The sequence below is a fragment of the Diadema setosum genome, chromosome 11 (genome assembly GCF_964275005.1).
Source record: "Diadema setosum chromosome 11, eeDiaSeto1, whole genome shotgun sequence".
Taxonomy (NCBI): domain Eukaryota; kingdom Metazoa; phylum Echinodermata; class Echinoidea; order Diadematoida; family Diadematidae; genus Diadema; species Diadema setosum.
In genome coordinates, this window is record NC_092695.1 from 8,845,035 (window position 1) to 8,871,602 (window position 26,568).

At 38.5% G+C, this 26,568-nt stretch overlaps 1 protein-coding gene across 1 annotated transcript in view; it reads right to left on the minus strand.

The window, feature by feature from the left end:
* Positions 1-2,506: 2,506 nt before the first annotated feature.
* Positions 2,507-26,568, minus strand: part of LOC140235007 (THO complex subunit 2-like) — a 56,481-nt gene continuing 32,419 nt past the window's right edge. The window contains exons 17-39 of the mRNA XM_072315043.1: positions 25,954-26,034; positions 25,510-25,606; positions 24,882-24,999; positions 24,216-24,395; positions 23,330-23,494; positions 22,656-22,807; positions 22,069-22,195; positions 21,184-21,325; positions 19,915-20,072; positions 16,467-16,595; positions 15,757-15,957; positions 15,127-15,242; positions 14,188-14,254; positions 13,370-13,517; positions 12,478-12,697; positions 11,557-11,795; positions 10,647-10,910; positions 9,910-9,944; positions 8,317-8,382; positions 6,707-6,869; positions 5,703-5,782; positions 3,748-3,881; positions 2,507-2,649 (exon numbers count right to left, since the gene is read on the minus strand). Of these exons, the coding sequence (XP_072171144.1) occupies positions 2,616-2,649; positions 3,748-3,881; positions 5,703-5,782; positions 6,707-6,869; positions 8,317-8,382; positions 9,910-9,944; positions 10,647-10,910; positions 11,557-11,795; positions 12,478-12,697; positions 13,370-13,517; positions 14,188-14,254; positions 15,127-15,242; positions 15,757-15,957; positions 16,467-16,595; positions 19,915-20,072; positions 21,184-21,325; positions 22,069-22,195; positions 22,656-22,807; positions 23,330-23,494; positions 24,216-24,395; positions 24,882-24,999; positions 25,510-25,606; positions 25,954-26,034 (3,116 nt within the window). The 3' untranslated portion in view covers positions 2,507-2,615. The remainder of the gene's footprint in view (positions 2,650-3,747; positions 3,882-5,702; positions 5,783-6,706; positions 6,870-8,316; positions 8,383-9,909; positions 9,945-10,646; positions 10,911-11,556; positions 11,796-12,477; positions 12,698-13,369; positions 13,518-14,187; positions 14,255-15,126; positions 15,243-15,756; positions 15,958-16,466; positions 16,596-19,914; positions 20,073-21,183; positions 21,326-22,068; positions 22,196-22,655; positions 22,808-23,329; positions 23,495-24,215; positions 24,396-24,881; positions 25,000-25,509; positions 25,607-25,953; positions 26,035-26,568) is intronic.

The window sequence follows — 26,568 nt, forward strand, 5'->3', positions numbered from 1 at the left end:
TCAATTCTAGTGTAGATAAGCTTGAAAAAGTGCCTGCAACAAATTTTGGCTAAAAAAAACAATAGAAAACAAAAGGCCGAAAAAACAGCAAAATACATAATTAACAAAAAATGAAAAACAAAAGAAATTGATTTTGATTGTGCTATTTTTTTTAAACAAAATTATTTGATGTGTCTTGAGGAATTCTCACACAAAAATTTAGCTATCCTTCAGTCTTTTTAATGGAGTTATAGGTGAAAATATGATATCATGCATAAATTTGCATAATTAATTTATTAAAAATAGAAAGGCAATATTTTTCTATTGTATGACCATGTAATCTTGTAGTTGACATCCGGCTCTATCTTCAGGCAAAATTTTGAGGCGATCGCGCGATCGGCTGGTGTTCAGTGAGAGATCATTCTCTTCCTACTTCACGCACACAGTGTGAAAATGGAACTCTGACAAAAATGTGCCACAGTACAGTCAAACCCTGCCTATGCCAAATCGATTAAGACTACCTTAGGTTAAGCCTCAAAATTCAACTTAGTATAGAGTGTATATGCTGAACTTCACATAGATCTACCCTGAAGTGTCGGTATGAAATTTACTGCAACTAGGACAATATTCAACTCAATTTATTTCCACACAGGTAGAGTTGACTATTTGTTATCACTAATTTCAACAGACCTTGGTATAACTATGTCCTTTTGTGCATGGTTATTAGGGTGAGAAGGCAAAATTATGTATATTTCTGAAGAGTCATATCTGTCAATTTCTATCATAATATCATGTTGCAGGAAAAGCTGCCTCATTCATATATAACATAATGGATAACCCACTCAAAATTGCACAAGGCCTTCATTGACATCAGAATACTTCAAGCACAGAACATTAATTCTAGCTTCGTAAAGGATACTGCTGACGACATCTCCGAGGGCAATGTTTGAAGTACTTGCCCTAGACATTCTCTCAACTGATTGGCAACCTTAGGTAGTAGGTGCAGAGAAAGTGCTATGCCCAACACAAAATATTTGCACTTTCATATACCTCCTACTCCACAAGAACTCGGCTAATCTCGAACATGAACTGAGAATTTACTGTTGAAACGTATCAACCGTATTGCAAATAGCTAGCTAAAACACAGACGCACACATGAAATCCAACAATATTTGTAGATCTCGGTGCTACAGAAGAGATGCAACATGTACCCCACTTTGTGCCATAAAAGATTTTAAAAAAAATAATAATTAAATGCTAATGAGCATACTGCATCTTAGTGTATCCAACCTTGTGTAAATTTCAGACAAATGTTTACATTACCATTCCTCATCAGATAAAACACAACATAATAAAACAAAGAAATGCCAACCACTACTCTTATGAATGCCATACTCTTCATAAAAGAAGCAGAGTCGTAACATGGTGCTCGAATGCCTCTGTGCAACTGCAGACAAAATATAAGAGACAGCCATACACAGATACTCTTACCCTACGTTCAGATGATCCCCCGGAAAGCGGGGGAAGTTTGGAGAGATTGTATCTTTTTTATGGTCGACCGTCCACACATACAATGAAATTCCCCACCAAAAGGGGGACAAAATCACGGCTGGTGGTTTCAGCTGTGTGTTAGGTCACCGTACGTGGTGCTGTAGGGCGTGTGATTGCAAATTTATATGATTGCCTGATTCTCCACCACATTTTGAACATGCGCACTTATGAGGAAAACATCTGTGCGAGAGATCAAGGTCAGTCCACCACCAAAATTTTGTTGCCAGACTCGACAAGCTTGCCGGGGAAGTGGGGAATGTCCCAAGGGATTGTCGGGGAAAGTCCTGGCAAACAGGGCATTCCCCGCAAATCGGGGGATAGTCTGAATGCAGTTTTAATTTATGGGACTTCCCTAAAAGAATCACTTACAAAGCAAAATAGATATTACAGTATTAGTTGAAGCCAGTTGGCAAGGTTGGTAGCAGGCCTTCTAACTCGGTCAAATCAAATACTTTGCTCCACAAAACCCTTTACAATTTATGGATACTTCTTTTCCTAAAGCCAAGCCACATATGCTGTAGCATTTCATTCACCTGCTCTCTCCCATTTAAGTTCCTAATATTGCCAAGAATTCACAAAGTTGTTGCTAGGTAGCACAAGCCTCTGGCGAGCTTTGTAGTTAAGGGCAACTTTGGTGAACAAAGCACGCATGAAATCTGAATACATTACAGAACCAGTTTATTGTGTGAAATGTAAAATTCCAATCATTTCCCTCAGAAAAGCACCAGACATGCCCCCAAATTTTCTTTCTCTACTAATGATGTAATCTTTGGGAATATTTCAATGGACAGTTTCACAGGGAGCTGCAGAATGTCCATTTTTACTTCAAATCTAGCAAAGGACAAATGCAGACATACTTAAACCATTCACTACAGGAACCTGGCGGCCTGTGTATTAAATCTATGGGGATTTCAGAATTTGGCATGGAACGGGTTAAGAGAATGGGGGAGGGGTCGGCAGAAGGAAAGAAGTGGCTGTGAGTCCATCATCAACATGCAGTCCTCCTTTCTCCATTCCATTGTGACACTCCTTTCAAGCTGCCGATGTCATGATATGTACACAGAGACTCGAACTCGCGGGTCTCGTCAAGGACGCCTCTTTCGGGAACTGCTGGATTTAGTGCAGCGAAGTCAAGGAAAAAGCATAACAGGTCGGTCGAAATACAAAGCTATATTTAAAGAGCAAGGAAAGAACATCTACAAAATCACTTTGAAGAAAGGCACACTGTCTGCGGAGATGTACTGAAATACATTGGCGGTGTTGGTTTAGTAGAGCGGAGACTGGAGTTTTGTTGGGCTCCTGTCCTTTGATATGCACTGGGCATTAAGAATAGTGTATATGACTAATGACATTATCCATCATCATGTCAGTAACCTCCCTTGTTCAATTTTGGACTCATCCTTAAAATTGTTGCAATGGGCTAGTACTTTTAGGACAGGATACATGCTCTTTTAGAGGCGACTAATGCAGATTGTAAAATCGTCATGGGACGAACTGAAGCTACTGGCCTTGGAGTGTGTAACTCTATGATGGCAATGCCGCTGCAAGCATCTTTAATACTATATGCTGGCATTTGAATGATTACTAAGGTATGCAGAGTTTCATAGGCTCTTGCACAGCTATGCTCATCTTTGGCGAGTTTAACTTACGACTCTTCACCTTCAAAACAGCTTGATGACTTTAGAAAAATGGCGAGGTAGAATCACACAGAAATCCTGGAATCTGATAGGCTGTTGCAAAAGTTATAATGTAAGTTGGCAGTGATCACAGATCTCTACTGCAGAGGGAAGACCCCTTTTGATAAACACTGTTACAGTTAAATGCAGCCATGAATTCAAGTCCTCAAGTGTGCATTTCTGATTGCCCGACAGTCAAAATCAGTTGATTTTGGGAGTTGCAACAAGCAAATATTTGATTTCGGGAGTTGCTGCTGGTATCAGAGTGTCTAGTGATGAGGTCTAGTTATGTAAAGTTACAAATAAATGTTACTGTAAAAGTGGAAATTTTCTATGTGTTGAAATTTTCACGCATTTCACGCAACCAGAAACCAGCATGAAAATAAAAACATGTAAACTGTTATTTATATGTTCCACTCATGAATGTCTTTACTCCACAGGATTCAAAAATGCGAAATTCACCTGAACAGGCCAGTGCGAACAATTACTCGTAAAAAATTATCCACTTTTACATTCTATTATGGCTTATGGCAAAGGATATTGTCTGTCATCGTCTCTGTCCTCGTCCACGGGTTCTCTCTTGATCTTCTTCTCCTTGGCCGGCCTCTCCCTGACGTCGGACTCTCGCCGGGAGGATTTCTCCTCCTTCACCTCCCTTTCTCGGTCTCTCTCCTCCTGTACATCCAAGACAAGACACCGAAGTATTATCAAACAATACAGGAACTCTTCGTCTGATTAGCAAATGCACGCATCATCATCCATCTCCTCTTTCTCCAATACGATGGCAATTTTAACCCTAAAAAGACTGGGCTATTTTGGTAGCTCGAAAGACTGGGGGGGGGGGCCTAAAGGGCCCCCCCTTAAGATCTCGGCCGTGGATCGCGCGATCACCGCGGAAATTTGCACAATGGTAGTGTGCGATGTAATCTACAAGATCGTATATTTAAATTTTCCAAAATAGTCTTCTTTTATTTTATTTTGATTAATTATGCTAATTTATGCAAGAAATCAGACTTTTTGATCTAAATCAGTAAATAAAGCTCCAAAAGTGTTCATTTTTGGTCTAGATATTCTTTGTGGCATTCTTAGCAAATGCACTTGAAAAAAAATCGGTATCAAGATTAATTTCTTATTTATTTCATTGTTTTATGAATTTCTTATGTATTTCTTTGTTTTTACGTTTTGTTTTTGTTGTTTTTTTCAGCAAAATTTGTGGCAAACCCTTTTTGAAGCATAATACTACTAAAACAAATTGATTTTAGCCATTGAGAGTAAAAATAAGCATAGTTATATGAACCATGTGATAAAACTCAATTTGTATTGACTTTGTACACAAAATCACATTTTTGAGCCATTTTCGGTCTCACGTGCATGTACAAAAAGTTATGTAACTTCAGAACCGTACCCCCGGGCGTCACAAATTTGGTGTCAAAATGTGCGGGAAACTCGAAAGAAAAAAGTCATAGAGCATCGCGGCGAGAGCATTGCGTGTTGCTGAGTAATCGCGCGAAATGTCGAGGGGGGGGGGCCTTTTAGGCCCCCCCCCCAGTCTTTTTAGGGTTAAGAGCTCCATGAAGAGCGATTTTGAGTTGTCCTTACGTAAACAATTTTGGGACAGTGTAATTTGTGAATTGTTTTGAAGTATTTATAAGAAATTTGGCATTATCTTGGTATTGATAGATGAAACTACGTCTAATATGTGGAAACATGTGCTCAGTGTGAAAGATTTTGAATTTTATTACTCGTATTTCTCCCATATCTATTTCTTTTAAAGGTATCTTTTTAAACTAAACTCAGTGTATGCATGCATTACATGATATATGTATTTTCTTTCATGTCTCAGAAACAAGCGTCCTTCACGAAGTTTTACATATTGTTTGATAATAGGTATGTTTATCTTTTATTTAAAAAGTTTTGGTTTATGATGTCAAAAGTGTGAGGGGGTGTGGTGAGAATGTGCATGCACATGAATTATCGTGTCTGCTTCCCCTGTGGACAGAAAGTTATCAACACATTCCTTAGGCCATTTAGGGAGCAAACGCAATAGGCTCTTCTATATTGCTGTCTGTCAAATTAACATAATATTATAAACAAATTGATTGTGAACATTTATGTAATGTATGAATTGATGTTTCTGATTTGAGTCTGTTCCCCCTTTCTCTGTTTAAGGATTCCTGTTGTTTTTAAGATGAGAGAGTGTCTCTCCACTCCACAGGGCGGGACAGAAATCAAGTTCCAAGAGACGGTACTACCCAGGGAAATCAAATGTGTCGTGAAGATGGATGGTAGCACTGTCAAGAGCATGAACTTTGTGGAATAAAGTGACAATCGAAACTTAAATTTTGATGATGAAATACATGTTGCCATTATCTATGTAGTGAAATTGAGTATTTCTAGGTTCTGTTGCCTCCTTTGAGGAAGCGATGAAATATTGCAGTATTCAGGAGGGAAAATGAGGTTTAGGTTACATTGAGGACTCGCGAGGACAAAGCTTACCGCCCTGTCACCGTTGAAGGCGCTGCTGGAGCTAGGGCCATCCCCGAGGGACGATCTCTTGCTGCTCTTGCTTTCATGACCTGCACGGTAGAAAACATGACGGCAAGACTGTCTGACTTACGTTTGACCACAGGAACAGTACATTTATGACTAATATTTGACTATGAAGGAATTGCATGGTCATGACTAATATCCGACAATGAAGAAGCTGCATGGTTCATCTTTTCCTGTCCATATTTCAGTGTGGCAAGTTGCTATTAAGGGCCTGTGTTCTCTCAATTTGCTATGTCTTTGAGGTACTGAGCAGCTTGCTGATTTTCTCATAAATAGCGTCTAGATCATTGTAAAGGAGTAAATGAGACTCTATGACCTGTAGTCTGTTCACCTGCTAATTTTCACATCCATGCAAATCAAAACTTGTTAATGAAGTCAGACAGTACACAGACGAATGTTACACTGCGATATCAAAATAGTAACTCCTTACCACACTAACTACATCATGTACATGTCTTCTATCAGTCTTGAACATCGCCGAACTGAATACTCTGAATTGACATACACAAGATTGGTCTTTGTTCTACGATACCACTTATTCCACTTCCCAGTTTGTTTTGTGTCAAGAATTTGTCGCAATGTTAACAGACAGTACACAGACAAATGTTACACTGTGATATGATAATACTGACTAATGAACACACTAACTTCATCATGTACTTGTACAGTGCACTCCCGTTATAACAAAAATGATTATAATGAAATTCTTGTCACCAGGAAGTAAATATTCAGGTACAAAATTATCAGCTCTATTTCTTTCTGTACTTTATTGTGCAGCTATAACGAAATTTCGATATAATAAAGGAAATAATTTTCCTGAGGACTTTGTTTCAATACGAGCATGCTGTATCGCATCAGTTTTATACGTAGCTGAACTGCTAACTCCAAACGAACATACAACAGACTGGTTTCCGAGTGTTCTACGAAACTACACTATGACTTCCACTTACCCAGTTCGTTTGTTTTGTGCCTCTTTGCTTCGTTGTTGGCGTCGCCTGCTGAGTGGTCCCTCTTCTTCTCGCTCTTCTTCTCCTTCTCCTTCTCCCTGCTTCTCTCTCGCTCAGTCTCGTGCACCTCCATCAGCACTTCCCTCTCGCGGGAACGTTCGCTGCTCTGTGTTACCATGGCAACAAATCAAAGTTTCACACTTCAAGGTTATCGTACTGTGTTCTTTGTTGATCATCAGACGCTTAATCTGTTGTTGTTGTTGTTGTTGTTGTTAAGAGCTGCTTATGGTTTGCTTGAGTAGTTTTGATAGATTCAACATCTAGGGATTGTTTAAATTTGTTTTCAGTTTTACAATGCTGTCATATGCTATGCTGCTGTGCTACTATAGTCAAGTTAAATTTCAAATTTGTGAGCTTTCTGCACTGAACTTAATATCACACAATGAATTTTTTTTTTTCCAAGAACAACTAGACCTACTATCTGTAAATTTAAACATCAGTACAAATCAAATATACAATAAACTGAACAAAATGAAAAGATGTGTTGATTTAGAGATTTCAAAATAAAAGTATGAACAATCTGACTGAATTATAGTACAATGGTAGGATTGCAATGCAGAAGGCTGTCATTAAATAAGCATGTAGCTTGATGAGACGACAGCCTAAAGAAAATATAAAACATGTAAGCCTATATTGAGTGTACAAAACAAAAAAGAAGCTAGGTTATCTGTCTCTGATTTTGTGTTAATACGGAACTAAGAAAAAAAAATACATGTATAAGGGGTGAAAAAACAAAGTTAATTGCTTCAAAGAGGTGCAAATCTGTGGGTGATTACATTACAGTACTTGATATTTCCCAGACAGTAAATTTTATATGATAAACCATTTATCATTATCAGCATGATCTTGTTCATAGATCTTTCTTGATGGTGACAACATAGTTCTCATAGCATTAGTTTGCTGGAGTGTTGTTGTGATTTTTTTTTTAAATGTCATTTGACCATCATCCTATAACTCAGTCAGCAGTGAAATTGAGCCATCACAATATCAAATTGTGTCTTAACAGTCTCTACTGTGACCACTGTATTATGAGTAACTTGCATTCATATTACACATATCTGGTGCAATTTACTGCTGATAATCTCTGATATTCCATGTAAACATCCTTGACATAATAATATGATAATATGGCATCACAATACAGTGCTTGACAGTGACTGACAGTTTGCAACATTAGACCTCACACAGGAATACTGACATTATCAGGACGGTCTCTCATGATACGAGGGATGTCATGACCTTTGAACTATGAGACATATCACAGCAAGATTTACAACAGAAAGTGAATATAAACGTCACAAGTTACTAAGGATAGTGTCAGAATGGGAGTTATTATTTGTCACTCCAACCAAGAAAGACAAAAAGGATTTGTTATAAGAACAGAAACAGTGAAACTGGCACACCAATGAGCAGCAGAAATTCTTCAAACGTCAATAATGAATTCAAGACTATGGAACAGGTAGAGATCTGTGCCCCATCTATTGGCATTTCTTGAATCACACAGATAAAACTAAGGAGTTAAACAATAGATGAGAGCAAGAGGAAAGGATTACCTTGCTTCTCCTGTGTTTAGTAGAAGAGGGCTCTCGCCCGAGATCAGGGGAGCTTGCACTAGAGACCTGTAATACAGTGCAGGGGGGTTAGTGAGTTAGTGCACACACAGAAGGTGAGAGATGATTACAAAGTTGCCTTAACCATACATGACCCTCACCGTAATTAGTAACTCATGAAGAACAAATCTTAGTGAAGTTTTTAAACTTCAACTTTGCCATGTGAATTATAGATGTAGCATCTTCTAGAGCACTATAAAACACATCCTGATAACTTTCTGGAATATTTCAGATTATGAAAGAAATTTCTCTTGATGTTTACTATGAAAACATACTAAATTTATAACATAAAACTTTGACCCGAAAAATTAATGGTACTTTTCAAATTATTAAAAAGGAAACCCTTTCATTTATAAGCTGTTCTTTCAACAAAAATGTAAAGGGGTATCAGAGCAATAACAGTCAATTGTGAATTTTCATATTAGTAAACTCTGTCATAAGTGTGTGATGAGGTAGTAATAATTATGCTAAATTCATGTTTAGGAACATTTCTGGTATCATAACAGATTTTCACATGAGGGTTTTTTTTTTTTAAGTGTTTTTTCTTTGCATCAACTTTTTTAAAAGAGGAATGATTTTTTTATAACATCTACATATAAATACCAATCACAAACTTTTCAAAATGGAGACAAAGGACTTTGGAGAGCTCTCTTCTCAATAAGTAGTGCATACCTCTAGATGATGGCTTTTCTTTCATTCTTCATTCATTTTTAGAGCCAAAATGGTTGACAACATACATAATTTCATAACCGCAACTCTGATATACTTTTTGTTGTTAGAATTATTTGCCTTTCGTTCTTGACAACATGATATTATTGCAACAGATTGACAAATTGCCCTACATCGACGTAAATAAGCACTGAATTGATCAGTGTTTTAGTAGTAGCCATGATAAAAATGTACGCCCGTGATTTTTTTATCATGGCTACTACTAAAACACTGATCAATTCAGTGCTTATTTACGTCGATGTAGGGCAATTTGTCAATCTGTTGCAATGAAAACATCTCGACGGAAGAATTTCATGAATTTGAATAACATGATATTAGTTTTATATTTTTTCCACCTAATTGTTTTCTTTCATTTGATGTGGAAATTTATACATCCCTATGTGGGCCATACAATACATTCTATGTCTGAAAGTTTATGCAATGTAGTGGGCTTTCATAGTCATTCACTGCAAAATCACAGCACACCACAAAATACTTTTAAGATGTTCATAAAGACAAAAAAATATCATAGCAGCAAGAATTGTTGTCACGATGAATACTGCACTAAAGAAAACAAAAACACAGGAATCTAAAACAGCAAAGTGCTCTAAGAAATCACAAACAGTATGAATATCGAGATTTGAAAGCCAAATTCAACACAGTCACAACAACTACTCTTCACAGAAATTTCCATTAGTCAACAAACTGAGGTATCTACTGCTCGGCAAACTAATAACTATTGCTCGGGAACTTCAAAGCCAGCTAATACCATCCAAGCACTCGGGTAACAATAAGAATAGTACTATCTCTTTAAGTTTGAGTACTTACAGCTGTTGATCCATCTGTTCTTCTCCGTTTATGTTCTGCATTGGGAAGAAAGGATTTTCAAAATGAGCATGTCACTGGTTTGGGGATACCGTAAAAGTAAACCCTTTTGCATAATTTGCATTTTTCTATTTTTATTAAATCAACTTTTTGTACAAAATGAACTAGTATGAACTTTGCTTGTTTATCCTATCATGAATTCAAGCGATTTTGCACATCTTTACATCTCCCTAAAAAAATTGACTGCAGCATTTTTTTTTTTTTTTTTTTGACGGATATAAGGATTATTTTTGATCTAAAACTGGCTGTACGGTAAACATACACTTATGAAAATAGTACATCACATGTCCAATTTGCCATTTGTAAATGCAGTTGGCAATCTTTCTCACTCCACAAGATTTCTCAGATGTTTTTACTTCCAGGTGGCCTTTTCTTTGTCAAGTCATATTTGTGAAGGGTTGTAAAATGACAGAAGAAATGCATCCTCAACTGAATGTATGCTTCTACATGGCATCCTCCCAATGAACACACACATTTCTTTGCAAAAAAAAAGAAAGAAATGTTTTGTCAAATCTTTGAAATGAATCCCTCCTTCACCCCATCCCCTATCTCGATCCCAGAAAAGAGAGAGATACAGATAGAGACAGACAGACAGACAGACAGACAGATAGTTAAACAGACAGGCAGCCCAACAGACAGAGAAAGAGAGGTGGTTGCTATGCCATCTCTCTCCTGCTCACCCCTGTCGGCCGAGCTCATGGCCGGCGACTCTCTCCGTGACGACGACCCTCCCGACCCCTGGCTGGAGTTGGAGGCCACACTCTCCTCTCTCTGGCTCCTCTCCTTGGATGACCTATGACCCTCGTCCTTCTCTTTGGTCTTGTCTCGGTGTGAGGAGGACTTCTTCTCTACCTTCCTCCCTCGCTCTTCCTCCCTGCCATCCACCTCTGCCTTGGGGGCCACCATGTCCTCTGAGCTGTGGCTCTTGTGGTCTTTGCTAGCACCTTCAGGGGGGAAGCATATCATTGAGTGTTTTGTCAGTGATTTTCAACTTAAACCTTGTCTAACATTTAACACAGTTAAAATCTGAGCCAAAGCAGGCCTCTTTATTAATCAACAGCCATCGATGCCTCTTTGCTTGGCCGTAATGCTCCCAGAAAAATTATATTCCCAAATCCACTGAATACCTGCCCTTTTTTTTTTTTGGCCACCGTGCCCCTCTGGTCAAAGGTGTGCCTTTTTTCTTTTGGTCGTCATGTCCCTTTTCTCTTGACCGTCGTTTCTCCGTCATATCAGGCATATCAAAAGACCAATTAATTTATTCAGACTTACATAAATGAGGTATCACTAGTATAATATATATGTGTGTGTGTGCATGTTATATTGCAATTCTGGTACCAAAGTGTCTCACATTGTGCTACTTGGTATTTTAGAAAAAAATGGCCTTAGTGCCCTTTTGACCGAAACAAACTGCGATTTAAAAGTGGCCGTAATGCCCTTTCAAATGGCCTCGATGCCTCTTGAAATTTTGACGGATCCAAGGCCACTTTGCCCCTAAGATGAAAGTGCCCTGTCAAAAATCGCCGTGACCTTCAAAAATCTTATTTTGAGCCCTGCAAAGCAAGTAAAATTGAGGACCCCAAATATCACTGTTCTTCTCACCCTTTCCGTCATCCCTGTGCGATTTCTCGCCGCCGCCCGACTTCTTGTCCGACGACCTTTGAACTTTGGCCTCCTTGCTGGCCTTCTCCTCCTTGGGAGTCTTGTCCTCCTTGGAACTCTTCTCCTCCTTAGAGGTTTTCTCCTCCTTTACCAGTCGACTGCTTCCACCGCCATCTTTGTGATTCTTCTCTTCCTTACGACTCTTGGACTTGCCGCCCTCCGTCGACCTGTGACAATTTACAAGCCACATACATTATATCCATCTCTTACATCTTAAAGGGATGGTACAGTCTTGGTGAAAATGAGGATTTGGGCTTTTGGTGAGGAACCAAGAAATCACTTATGAAATAATACAGAGCATACCATTCTAAGAGGAATTCAGTGTTTATAAGCTGAAAATGGGTTTTGGAATGGCTGAGACATCCAAAAACAGACAAAAACAAAGCGATGCTAATAAAAATTTGGTCCCACCTTTTATTACGATTGCTCTTTTTTGGACATCTCGGCCATTTCAAACAAAATTATCATCAAATAAACAGTGAATCCCTCTTGGAATTACATGCTCTTTCACAAGCATTATAAGTTTCCATATCAGCACTGCATTCACTAAACTTACACTACTGTATATGAAAACCTGTATTGACACTGTGTTAAGAGTCTTGCTGGAATATTCACAAGATGTTTCAGAGTGATGTCCCAGCATTTAGAAGATGTCCAATACAAACCTCAGCTAGAACATACAAGACATTTTGATGAAGCCAAATCAAACCAAAGCAATGGGAAATGACACAAAGAAACTATCGCTATTTAGATTAACAGTGAAAAACAGACTTACTAACAATGTTCATCTTTCACTGTCTTCACATCTTGTCAAGTATGTAACAACTTTCACAGCAGCACCAGACTTACTTGGAATCTGCCTTTTTGGAGCTCGACACTTGTGTGCTGCCCGAGGGTTGGCTTGATGTCTTCACGGCAGCACTGTTGGACTTTGAGGCCGAAGACTTTCCGGTGACTTGCGAGGAGCTGGCTGATTTGGATGACTTGGTCCCTGATGAAGACTTACTTGAAGAGTCACGGCTCGACGAAGTCTTGGAACTGGACGACTTCTCGGCCGAGTGGTCCGTGTCTGAGATGTGCATTCAAGATTTGAGATTTTGCACAGTAGTGATACACTTGCACTCTGTACAATGACTTAGTATTCCTCATAAAATTCAAGACCTAACTACCACCCGAGGGCCTTGTAGATGTACTACACACACATCACAAATGACGCATCAACTGGACATGTTCTCTGAGATGACTATAGTGCTTGGGCAAACACACACATACACACACACGCACACACACGCACACACACACACACACACACACACACACACACACACACTTACATAGAGATGCACAATCAGATGGAAACGTACTGCCCTTATTCGCTAGTAGCAATACTGTGACAATGTGAACTTCCATGTCCATTACAAATTCAATCCTCCCCCTCCCCACTCCAACACAGAAATCAGACTAGGCATATCAATTACAAGTGAATAAAAGCTACAATGAATTCAACTAAACAAATAAATTTGGTCCAGTGTTCTTTGTGTTTTATTTGTTCGCTTGTTGTTGTTTTTCAGCCACTAACACTGTTCAAGCCACAAAGTAAAAAAAAAAAAAACTCTCTAAAGTGAAGATACATAGGCCTACTAGATACTAGTCGGATGAAGCACGGAAATGCAATAATAGATCCACAACAACCCATCAGCACACCCTCCCAAACCAAGTAAAGAAACTAGGTGACTGGTACCTTTGCCCTGGTCTTCCTTTGATGAGACCCCATTGACAAGGGTGCTGCTCTGGCTACCAGACATTGAGGTGTTGCTAGCTGAGGAGGCAGACTTCCCTCCGGTTGCTTCAGCTGACTGGCTAGCAGGCACTGCTGCTACATTTGGCTTCTGTAAGACAAAGATTATGGCAATACCAATTAGTCTTTGATGAAAAGAAAATACCATAAAAAAGAACACATAGAAAGTCTATCTTAACAGTTCAGTTTAAGACTTGTCCACTCAAAAAACTTACCTAGTATAAAACATTCAAATTGATATGATTTTATGTATTTGAAAAATAAAGAGTGTTAGCAATGGTAATGAGACCATTCTGTCAAAAGATATTGGCAATAAATGATTAATGGTTTGTAGTAATGTAGATATATCTAGTAACCCATAAAATTTACAGCTTATTTCTAAAGAATTGTGAATAACTAGAAACACAATCTTATTTTAACAGAAAATGAAGCATGAAGTGTCAGCAAAATGATTTTTCCCCTGTGAAAGTAGGAGCAAAGGTGATCACTCAAGATAATTCATCAAATCCATGACATTTGCTCCTGCGACAATTGCTCTCATGAAATATCTGCACGCTGAGCCAAACGTAAATTCTACCCACAAGCATAACCGTAACCCTAATGCCCACATCAAACTCGACATAAAACCCTCCCACAACCCTAACCTACTGTAAGTCCTTGCAAAAAATAAGACCAGAGCAACTGTCACAGGAGCAAATGCCATGTCACCATGACTTGAACCCTACATACGTTACAGGTAATATTCAAGATGATTGCCTCACCTCTTTGAAGTGAAACTTGTCCTCTGGAATCATGGCTGGTCGTCTAGCCTTCAGCTGACCAGAATATCTAATGACCAACACAAAGGAATCATGGCATTACACTTTGCTCACAATTGTAAATACATATGTACTACCACTGCCATAAAGCCTGTCGAAGGTGATAAAATGAGTAAAAATAAACGAAAGCAATACAAGATACGAAAATTAATTGAAACGGTAAATGAATACCATACCATTCTTCTGCAGACAAAATATATTCCTAAAAATTTTATTTCCACAAATAGATTTTTGCAGAAGTCAGTGACCATGTAAATATGATCATATTCTATCGGTTCTTTCCCATGGAACAATGTGCTGGGTTGATATGTTTGCTAGCTGCCTTGGTCAAACCATGAGGGGGTCAATGTCATTTGCGTGGTCAGCTCAAACATACATGACCTCCAGTTAATGTCCAGCAGGGCATCCCTTCCACCTCTCCAGAAAGTATTGTAAAACGAGGAATGTGCACGTGCATTTTAATTTCACGAATTTCGCGAGCGTCAAGATTCGCAAAATTACAATGCATGCACAAGTTCTCGTCTACACTACATGCATTGAACACCAGTGGCAATTCGCAAAAATCTCATGCCACGAAAAAGGCTGTCCGTTCCAATTCGCGAAAATTTCATGCCGCGAATATATCATGCTTTACAGTATGGCTTGGTAGCACATAACATTACTCTGCCAGGCTAAGCCTTTGGACTTGAGCCCTTTGTTTTTTTCTGTTCAAATAATCACATAGCATTTATTGATATGAAGGTTCATCTACGCGCAAAAGGTAAATGCTCTTTTCATCCACTGTCGACCATCACCAATCGGCAGAAGAAAAAAGTTGTGTAACACAGCTCTACAAACTTTTACCAGTTTTAGGGGGTTTTTTTAATGTAATTTTTTACCTACCCCATAGCCAGTGCATAGATGTCTGGTCTCTTCTCTTTCTCCTCCACCTTGATTTTGTCCACTCGCTTCTCTAACACCTGGCCCAGATTCTGGACCAACGGGAAGTAGGGCAGGATCTGAAAGGAAAGGCAGCATCAAGAACATTATACTTCACAGATCATGCAAGTAACAATCAGAACTGTTTAAGTTGCACTCTTGTTAGATGGTAGCATAGCTGAGTGGTTTTGACTTACAGAACTTATAACCGATATTCTTTCTTTTTTTTTGTTCCCTTATCTGCTTCAAAATAAGTTGAATACACTGATATGCTAACTGCATTTTCCATGTACATTGCAATGTTGTCTTTCCATGAAAAAGGTATCCTAGGGACACCATCTTTTCATGAATTTGAATAACATTTAGGATGCTTTCAAGCAACACATTTGTTGCACAGAAATATTTCTACAAATCAGTTTTCACTCTCCTGTTTTTGAACGTGTAAACACACACACCTCCAACAACAGAAACTCTGTAAACTTCTTCTCGCATATGATAATAGCAACATATGTACCTGTATCTATACAATGCCCTACACTAGCAAATGAGCTTTTCATTCAAAAGAGCTTTTTCACCTCGTTCTCTTAACCATACCTTGGTCAGAAGGATGAGAGTGTTGCGAATCTGCGTGTACTCCTTGGACTCTAGGCAGCACACAACTGCCTTGGTCAGCTTATACTGCCACTTGTGACATACGTGTCTGAAGTTCTCGTAGTCCAACTGGTCAGCCTTGTTACTGGACTCCGTGCCACTCGCTCTCAGGACAGTCACAAATCCGGGGAAATTGCCACATTCCTGGTCAAAAAGTAGTGAAGAATCACACATACTTAATCAGAATATGGAGAAAATTACAAACAGTATTAACTCTTCTCAGATTAAAAAAGTTCTACTTCAACTTATTCCATGCATTTATATCTGCATGTAAATCTCTTCCCCACTCATTTATTTGGATTTTCTTCAAGAGACTTGCTTTTTTAGTGGGTTTATTCATTTTTTGCTGAACACATATCAACCTGTGCTTTGATTGTAATGGCAAGCATACTAGTATTTGAACATAACTTAAAAAGATTTATAATTGTTAATGATTTGATTGTATCATTATCTCTTTCGCATACATAGTCAATGTGTTGTCTAGTTGAAATTGAATCTAACTGATTTCTATTTATCTATTTATTTGTTTTCTTTATATCATCCTGCAGACATCTGACTCTATGAGGGAATATGTTCAAACATTCAATCTAGTCGAACTGTTGCCCTCATCACGTTGCTAACTAGCTAGTGTTGAATGTATCCTGGTGCCATACCCTGTCATAGATGTCTTTGTTGCTGTGCCATCTCATGACTGTCTCCATCATGGCCGACAGGAAGCGGCCGTAGCGGCTGGCCTCATTCTCTGTGCAGCTGGCCACCGTGTATGTGATGTCCTGAAACACCTGGTTCACCAAAAAATAAAATAAAAACTAGAAATGTCGCTTTGGCGACTGGTATGCCTCCGCCATAATGCATGATTTTCCCAATAGGTCTAGATAGTACATGTGGACAATGTGTGATTACATTTTCACAAAATTGGCAAAATATTGAAATGACAAGTTTGTCACAAATGTGTTGAATGTTCACCTTCCTTGACCTAGGTTTAATTGGATGAATAGGAGAGCATGTATCTAGGGATTTAAGGACTTTAACTTGACTTTGACCCATTCATACATTTAGGCATTGAGTAATTTTCAAGGTACAGGTGTGGAGAAAAAGTGCAATTTCTGAATTGAATAGTAAATTGCTACCATTTTCATCTGGCCCTTGACCCTAAAATTCATAAGATAATCACTTTCAGGTAGAACATGCATAATATGTACTAAGTTTCAAGATAACTTGAGCCACTTCGAGATATGGAGGAAAAAGTTAGTTCAGCACTTTCACTTGATCTTTGACCTTTTGACCTTTGAGGCAAAAAAAGAAGAAAAAAAAAAACTTTCCAAAGAATTTCTATTAGGTTACACATGCATACACCAAGTGTAAAAAAATAATAACCCTGCTGGCATTGCATAAATATGAGGGAAATAGTAAAATTTTGAAGTGTTGCACTTGACCTTTGACCCCTGACCTTTGACCCCATGAACCCTACATTCTCTAGATAATCACTTCCAGTCAGTACATGTATATACTATGTTCCATGAAGATACCTTGAACAATTTTCCAAGGCACGGAGAAAAAAAAGAAGTTTTGATACTTTTACTTGACCTTTTGACCTTTGACCTTTGACCTCATGACCCAAACTTTCACCAGAGAATCTTGATTGGGTAATACATGTATACACTAAGTTTCAAGAAAATATCTTCAGGCATTCAATAGATATGGCGAAAATAGTGAAATTTCATGTATTTGACCCTGACCTTTTGACCTTTGACCTTTGACCTCATGACCCAAACTTTCACCAGAGAATCTTGATTGGGTAATACATGTATACACTAAGTTTCAAGAAAATATCTTCAGGCATTCAATAGATATGGTGGAAATAGTGAAATTTTATGTATTTGACCTTGACCTTTTGACCTTTGACCTTGAGCATGTGCACCCAAAAGTTGATAGGCACAACTTCACCCCCTAATACACATACATGCCAAGTTTCATTAGGATACCTCAACAGGTTTTGATAGTTACCTTGTCCACAAAATTCATTACGGACAGACGGAAGGACGGACGGACAACCCGAAAACATAATGCCTCCGGCACCACTTCGTGGCGGAGGCATAAAAATGGAAGAATGCAAAGTATGTATACAGACTTAACTAGGCATTGGAAACATTCTTCACAGAGTACCAAAGTGTGATGCCATTCATCGCCATGAAAACTGGTTCCAAACAACCTCATCTGGCTCAAGTGTTTATGCATGCACCTGGTTCCAACTCAAGATATAACAAAATATGTTGTTGTTGTTTTACAGAAAGAAAGAAGAGAGAGAAAAATTTGCCCCAGACAGCACTTAACATAAAACTGACATTATAAATCTTAGAAAAATATAAACAAGATTATTCAATATATATGTACCAAGTCTCCACGAGGGAGCTCATATCGTCTCCACGAGGAGCTCATATTGTCTCCACAAAGGAGCTCATCAAGTCTCCACGGGGGAGCTCATATTGTCTCCACAAAGGAGCTAATTAGGTCTCCACGAGGGAGCTCATTTGATATTTATAAATACCTCAAATTCTTTAGTTAAAGGGATAGTACAGTTTTGGTGGAGATGAGAATTGGGTTTTTAACTTTTTGCGAGATACCAAGAAAACACTTATGATATAGTACAGAACATACAATTTTAAGAGGAATTCAAAGTTTATTTGACGAAGATCGGGTTTGGAATGACTGAAACATCAAAAAACAAAGTAAAACAAAGGATCGTAATAAAGTGTGGGTCCCACACTTTATTAGAATCGCTCTTTTTTGATATCTCAGCCATTTCAAAACCAATTTTCATCAAATAAACGTTGAATTCCTCATAGAATTACATGCTCTTTCACATTTTATAAGAGGTTTCTCATTATCTCACCAAAAAATGTTAGAAACCTGAAATTAGGTCTCAACCATAACTGTACAATCCCTTTAAGCAAACTCAAATAACTATACAATACACGCGCGCGTGTACCGCACATTAACTCACCCATGTACACATACACTTACACACATACATCAACTCACCCATGTACACATACACTTACACACATACATCTCCAACCACGCACACACTTACTAATATCAGAGGTCAACCCAAAATAATATACAGTATTCAAATAAAACGCATACACAATGATATGAATTACAAAATAGGGAACATTACTATAACTGTATCATTATTTCAAGAGAAAGAAAGAAAAAAAATACTATATACAGTGTTTATATCAATATCATTATTTCGAGAGAAAGAAGAAAAAACAAGATATATATATATACAGTGTTTATATCAGAGAGCTCCGAGCATCACATCAATGATTCGGGAAAAATCCAGAGGCGTTGATACAGCAAAGTAGTTTGCAACAAAACAACAGAGAAATGATGTACAAATATAATCGTGGTTTCTGTATGACGTACGAGTACACCTGCACGCTTCAAAATAACTGTGACAACATTGGTACTCTACAGGGGAATGACAGGCTAAGGTGGTCAGAGTCAACACAAAATTTTTGTTCCACTTGCACTGCTGCAGATGATAAAATTATAAAAGTGTGGAAACAACTTTGCCATTTTCATTTATCATATTTTTTTCCCACCAAAAGGTAATTTTTACATGATTCTTCCTCATTTTCTGACCTTTTGGTATGAAAGAGATGCACCCTTACATACCCATCAACCCTATCATGAATGTACCACGGACCTGGGCTTCCGATTTCAGACAAGCTGTTCTGTCAAAATCGTGCTCGGGTTTGAATCAAGATCAATACAGTGTGTAGCATTTCCCAGAAAAGTGAGAACCTATCTCTGTTCTTTCAACTACAGTTTGGTGAAAGCATCTCTGTTTTTTTTTTTTTCCTACAGATAAACACCGGATAATTTTTCACCATCACTACTCCAAGACATCAAAAAATATATATATATATTAATAAATAAACAGAATTAAAGTATACTTGGTAAGAAACACACCAAGGGATGATGACTTTAAACCAACTTCAACCCCCCCCCCCCCCACAAAAGGTTCAATAAACATCATCATAGACATCACATACTCAAGTAATTGTAACAGACTGGCCAATGCCCACTTACCCTGTCATAGCACAAGAGTGTGGAGAAGTTAGGTGTCCTGAGTTGGTGTACCGTCAGCACAAACTTGGCACAGTAGAGAGCATCGCTGGCCGAGAAGCAGCATCGGGGAAAAACACACAGCTGGAGAAACTGGGTGATGGTCTCATTCTTGGTGGAACCTATGCAACAATCAGCAACGTATATCAAGTGTAATCTGGGACTAGAGGAGTCAGCTGTTCATTCATTCATTAGTTCATTTGCTCGTCATTCGTTCATCCATTCATTCATTTCTACATTCATTCATTTCTACATTCATTCATTCATTCATTCATTCATTCATTCATTCATTCATTCATTCATTCATTCATTCATTCATTCATTCATTTATTTATTCACTGTGTTTTTGTCAGTAGCTGTTTCCACCTGAAGGGCCTTAGCATTGCTCACACAAAATGACAAATTTGAGGTACCACATGACTCATCTGGCCCCTGTTTTATGAAGAGCTAAAATTGATTATAAAGTTAATTTCTATTATAAGTCTATGGCAGCCTGTGTGTTAAGGAAATTTAAAATCAATTATATCTTTTGATAAAACAGGACCCAAGTAAACATGTACAGTAAACTAAGATAATACCTGGTAATAACAGAACTTCATCATGCTTGTGATTGGTTGACTGAAGGTGACATCACGCACTGAATAAAAAACTGATTATTTTGATGTTACTTTCCTATTTAGGACCATGAGAAAATCGGACTAAAATTCAGCTTATATTCTCCTAACCCCAAATAACTGCAACGATTCATATGCTGCTACATAAATTAATGCTTCTATATAAAGATCCCAACACTCGGGGCATATGCTCAAAAAGTACATCACATCAGTTCATCAAACTCATCCTCCAAATGGGATGACAAGATAACACCATTCCACACAAGTAGTATGAAGTCTGTCATCGATCCTACATATTCCTTACCTAGCTTGTAACTAAATCTAACAAAAACACAAATTTCTCCACACAGAAAACAATGACAAACAAGAAATCCACACAGTAACTATAATTGAAATTTTGAAGTTTCAGGTTGCCAGTATTTACTTGTACCGCACTTGCTGGTTTAACCTGGCAAGAAAAGCCTTCCATTAACCCTCTCCCAGTCACCAGCCCGAAATGCTGTAAACACTGTATTTAAACTTTGTGCAGGCAGTAATGTGAGAGTTAAACAGTAAATGTTTCAGCAGGAGAGAATGATTTACGGTCAAAATGAGCGAAACCAGGGAAGTCTGAACTTACGTGCGGTGAACCAGGTCTCGCACTCCTTCGTCAGCCGCGCCTCGATGCGCTGGCAGTGCTCCATCTGTTTCTTCTCTTCCTCCCTCAGTCGGTCGATGATCATGGCATAGCGTTCCTTCTCCTTCTTCCTCTTGGTGGAGGCCTGCGTGAGAGATTAGGGCAGAAGTACGGCAATTGTTAACCCGTTGAGGACAGGCTGATTTTGCGACAACACGCATTTCCCATAGACCCCCTGCCCGAGTATACTCAGGACTCGGGACTCAACAAGTTAAAATTGATGACTGACGCCCTCTTCAACATCGTAAAACAAACGTCTTGTGTTGATGGTACACTCAGCACACATATGCTATGAATCCTCTCGGGTTCAAACCTTTGCTGAAATATAGCTGATGGCGATTCACTTCATATGCTTTCTTTATTCTACAAAGAAATTTACGCAGAGATATGATAAAATCATTCTAAAGCCACGCCATATCCAGCAAGTAGAAAATACTTGGCATCATTTTTGTATGTTTACATAACAAACTGCTGACGTGAACAGTGCTAACTCAAATTATATAAGGACATGGGAGATCCGCTGGAATGAATGATATAATTATTCCAAACCATGCCAAATCCAGCAAGTAGAAAATACTTGGTATCATTTTCGTACGTGTACACAACAAACTGCTTAGATGAACAGTGTTAACTCAAATTATATAAGGACATGCAGATCCACTAGAATGAATAACATAATTATTCCAAGCCATGCCAAATCCAGCACATAGAAACTACTTGTTATCATATATATATATATTAACATACTGAGTAAACTTTAACTTGAAAAGAAGAGCAAATTCTACGAAATTCCCGTGTAATCCTCATCTTGAATGGAAGCCACCTCACCATGTCTTTGTTGTCATCTACTTGCGATATGGTAGTCTTGATCTTGTTGATCTCTTTCTCGTAGCTGGCACTCGGCACGTGGAGGTCGTACATGGCAAGGGTCCAGAAGGTTCCATAGAACTGTGGACTGCATATTACACAAAGAACGAACAGGGAAAGTGGCATTGGTACATTATTCATGCAACATACCAAAACACAACATGTTTTACCTTTGAACTAATGTAACAACACTGTCAGTTTGAGAACAGCAAAAGAGATAACACTAGGTATCCTCTGTACACATGATGCCCTTTAATTCTATACAGCTGGATTATTTTCATGAAGATTAGTCTGAAAACAAAAAGTGATATCATCATCTTCACAAGTTGTGAGTAATGTCTTTAAATCATTGGCTGTCTATAACAAAATTCTCATGAATAAAGAGGAATATGATACCATACACTTTTAAGAATACTTTAAAATGGTGTCCTCTTCTTGCAGCACAGTAACGAATAAAAGAGCGCAAGTTTCGGATGCAGCATTCTCTTTACTCATGAAAGGAAGAGGAGACAAAAGTGCTATAATTGAAATGGAAAGACACTACTGACCTGATGTCATCCCAGACCTTGGCGGGATGGAAGGAGGTGATACTCTCCATCATGGGGGCCATCACCGTCTGGGAGGCCTGTACGTAGCGCTGGGTGCGGTTTGACCCACTCTTACTACTCTTGTCCTGTCGCCTCAGCTCGTCCATCTTGGACTGGTTTAGTATAAAGCAAAAAGACATGTCACTGCTGCACTCAATTCCTCCTTCTGCCTCAAAAAAAAAAAAAAAAAAAAAATGGACACTCTGACCTATGTTCCTTTTCAAAAGGTGCTGAATCCATTGTTGTTGTTGTTTTTTGGGGTGTTTTTTTTTCAAAGTATTAACATTCTTGTAAGAAAACAAAAAATCAGGCAAGGAAAATTTGTTTTGTTCAGAAAGGTGTTAAATCCATTTTTGTTTTGTTCCAAATGGTGCTACATCCAGCAGGATCCAATCATATCCTATGGAAATCACATTATGTGGTTGCAATCAAAATCATTTTAGCCGAAAACATGTGCAAATTTGTCATTCCATTACTTTCTTACTTTAGGTCTGATTTTGATAAAACTTCTCCCATTCTTTTCATCTGAGTTCACTCAATTTATGAAAAGTCAACTTGAGTGGAAATACACATGGGCAAAACAAAAAGGTCTGCACACAGGCAAGACATAGCCACCCAGAGTCAATGAGACCGACCTGTATGGCGTGGGTACACATGGGTCTGTAGAGAAAGAAGGCACTCTCTGGTGTGAGGTGGTAGCTAGTGACCATCTTGACCAGGTCAGGGAAGTGTTTGGAGTAGTCCTCGATACTCAGTAGGTTGGAGAGGAAACCGCCCAGCTGCACCAGGGTGTCTTGGCACTGCAGGTAGGCAACATGAATTGTAAAACAAATGTAGAAAATATGATAAAGTGTACAAAAGTCTGCAATTGCAAAATCCTGCTAAGAAATTGCGTGAACATATGAATGTATAACTTGTATAATCCCTGAAATCCACTGTGTGATTAATGCCGTTATCCAGCAGAAATATTAAAGGTAACCTGGCCATTTTACATTGTGCTTCACATGTACTGTAAACCTCAATATTTTCATGTAATCAATTTTTTGCACTGAGTTGCTCAAAAACATATTTGCAGGTTCTTGAATTGTCAACCCATTCAAAATGTGCAGATAAAGTTTGGAAGATAATTTCATGGGTTTTAGAATTCAGGCTATCCAAAAATTGTGCAAGATATGCAAAAATTAATGTACTGCAAAAATTTCTGCATTTACATTAATTCGTATATTGCTATATTACACCATGCTATAAAGTGAAGTCAACATTTTCAAATTTACCATATGAAAACTGAAATTATAGACTCCAACTGAACTTGAACTCCTTCCTCGCATGGATCTTATCCACCAACAGTTGATGTCAGATCTTCTCTTAACCTTGAAAACCACCATATAAAACCAGATGGACCTTTTTTTTTTTCAAAAAAAAAAAAAAAAAAATCTTATCCCAGAGATTGAAATATCAGGACAGACAAACTGAGTGCTCTATATACCAACAGGAAGGCACTGCTTGATCAAATATCCTCACCTGATCATACAACATGCCAACCAGCTTGAGATGGGTGCCAGAGTCGTGCTTGAAGACCACACGGTACTTCTCCTGGGCCATCAGGATGCACATGGTGACTGCCAGGTCATCCTCCAGTAGTGCCTCTTTAAGCCGCTGTGAGGACCTCTTGGTGTTTCGCACCTGGGTGAAATATCCGCCCTGCACAGTGGTGTAACAAAAATAATCATAATAAGACACAAAGACACACACATAATACACACTTTAAGACATGTACTGATAAAAATTCTATACGCAAAGCAGAAAGTTACATGGCAGCCAGCTAGACTCTTTTTAGGCTTCACTTAGCATGATTTAGCATAAATGATATTTTTTTTGAAAAATCAACTATAAACTTTCTAGACTGCATCACAGGCAATGTGTGTGCTGATGTTTGTCGTGATCGCGCGGTCGATGGCCGAGATCTGGAGGGGGGTTTGGAAATTCATAAAGGAGATTTTAAAAGCAGTTATACTCCACGAGTGTATATCACAGACATTGGACTGGCGAACAATGAAATGCATGTGCTCCAGTCAATGACTGATAACTTTTGCCAAGATACCAGACACAGCTCACTTTCTAGGGGTCGTGAAAAGAATGTTCAGTCTAGCACATTTTTCAAGTAATGCTGGACACGTTTTGACCCACCTCTGCCCGTAGAAGCTCTCCACCGGCCAGGGCCCCCAGCTGGTCAGGGGTCATTTCTTCAGTCACTTCAATACCAGCCATCTTCAGCACCACTTCTCGCAAGATCAGTAGATCGAAACTAGAGGGGAAAAGCAGAGTGATTACTTCATTTCAATACCTGTCTCATTATCACCACCTTGCCTTTGTTTGTTTGTTTGAAAAGTAAAACTATTGACCTAAACAAATTTCAGTGGACATTTAAACCCTGCAAAATGTGAAATATTATTTCTAAATTTCATATCTCATTCCCATTCCATTATATTACTTGATTCTTATGTCTCCCATGAGCTTTCTAAAATGAGACCTTAATGGGTTTCTGAAGTCTGTGTTTACAAAGTGCATGATAAATTTCTACAGCAAACTGAGTACAATCATTTAGACCGAAATGAAATGGAAACTTATTTTCAAGGAAACGCATGACACACTCCTGATCTACCTTCTTAGTGTTGGGATGGCAATGATCTAAGACATAAATTCTAGATGTGAAGGCAACCAAAACAGGCAAACATATGAGCACGTGGAGGAGAAACTGTAAGGATGAATATGAGCAAACACACGGGGGAAAAATAAGAAAGAAAACTAAACCCACCTCCTGCCAACCTTCAGTTGGTTTGCCACAAACTGGAGCAAACCTGTCAGCTCTATGTTGTACTTGCGGAACATAGCACCACAGAAGGATGCAAGACCTGCAACAATCAAATATATACACATAAACGTAAGTCAGAAAGCTAGCAGTATCTGTGGCTATGACTCTGACAATTTCGTAAGAAGTGCCATGCCTGAAACAAAAAAACATTAAAATGATGCTGATCTCACAAACGCAAACATTGTGAGGAAAGTATGACTTTTCGAACAATGAATATCAAGCAAATTAATGTAAGCATCAAAATTTCATGCCTTGATGGATTATGAATACTCTGCATTTAACTAATAAGAGCTGCCAGCAAAGCAGGTAAAAAGCTCCGTAATAGCTATCAATTAAAGGTATGACCATCTAAGGTAGTTGTGGGGAAAGAAAAGGGAAGTAACTCACTCTGCATCCATAATGAGAGACCAGTGTCATCGTGTTTCATCCTCTCCTTCTCTGGGTTGGCCAATGCCTCTATGACGCTGTCTGTGCATTCAACAGTGGCTCAGGAAACTTATTACCATGAGTAAACATTTTGTAATCAATAGAAGAATGCAGATTCTGAGTCAAAACATGACCATGAGTCTTATTTTCCTTAGTTCTGGTACACATCTATCATTATTCAAGAAATGTGGAGTCCTCATCTGCATGACTAGAATGGTTCTGAAGATGAATTAGACTTGTTTTTAATTATGTAAAGACGAAACAAGCACATCCCTTCAGCTTTCTGTCTTTTGTTCTTGAAATATATTAAAAGCATTTGCTTGAGCAAAGACTACTTAATCAAAATGAAAAACTGGAAATCAGCAAAGCCATTCATGACAATGGAATTACAGTCATATAGTACATGTTTTTACTTGAACATGCAAATATGATTGAAAATCTGGCAAGATACGGAAAGAAAGGTACCTATAGATGATCTAATTTCTAAATAAAGCCATCAACAGAGTAACTTGTCGAATCAGCATGTGTTTTTGTCTGCCTGAACTGGTAGACTTTGCACCTCTTTGTATAGAGACA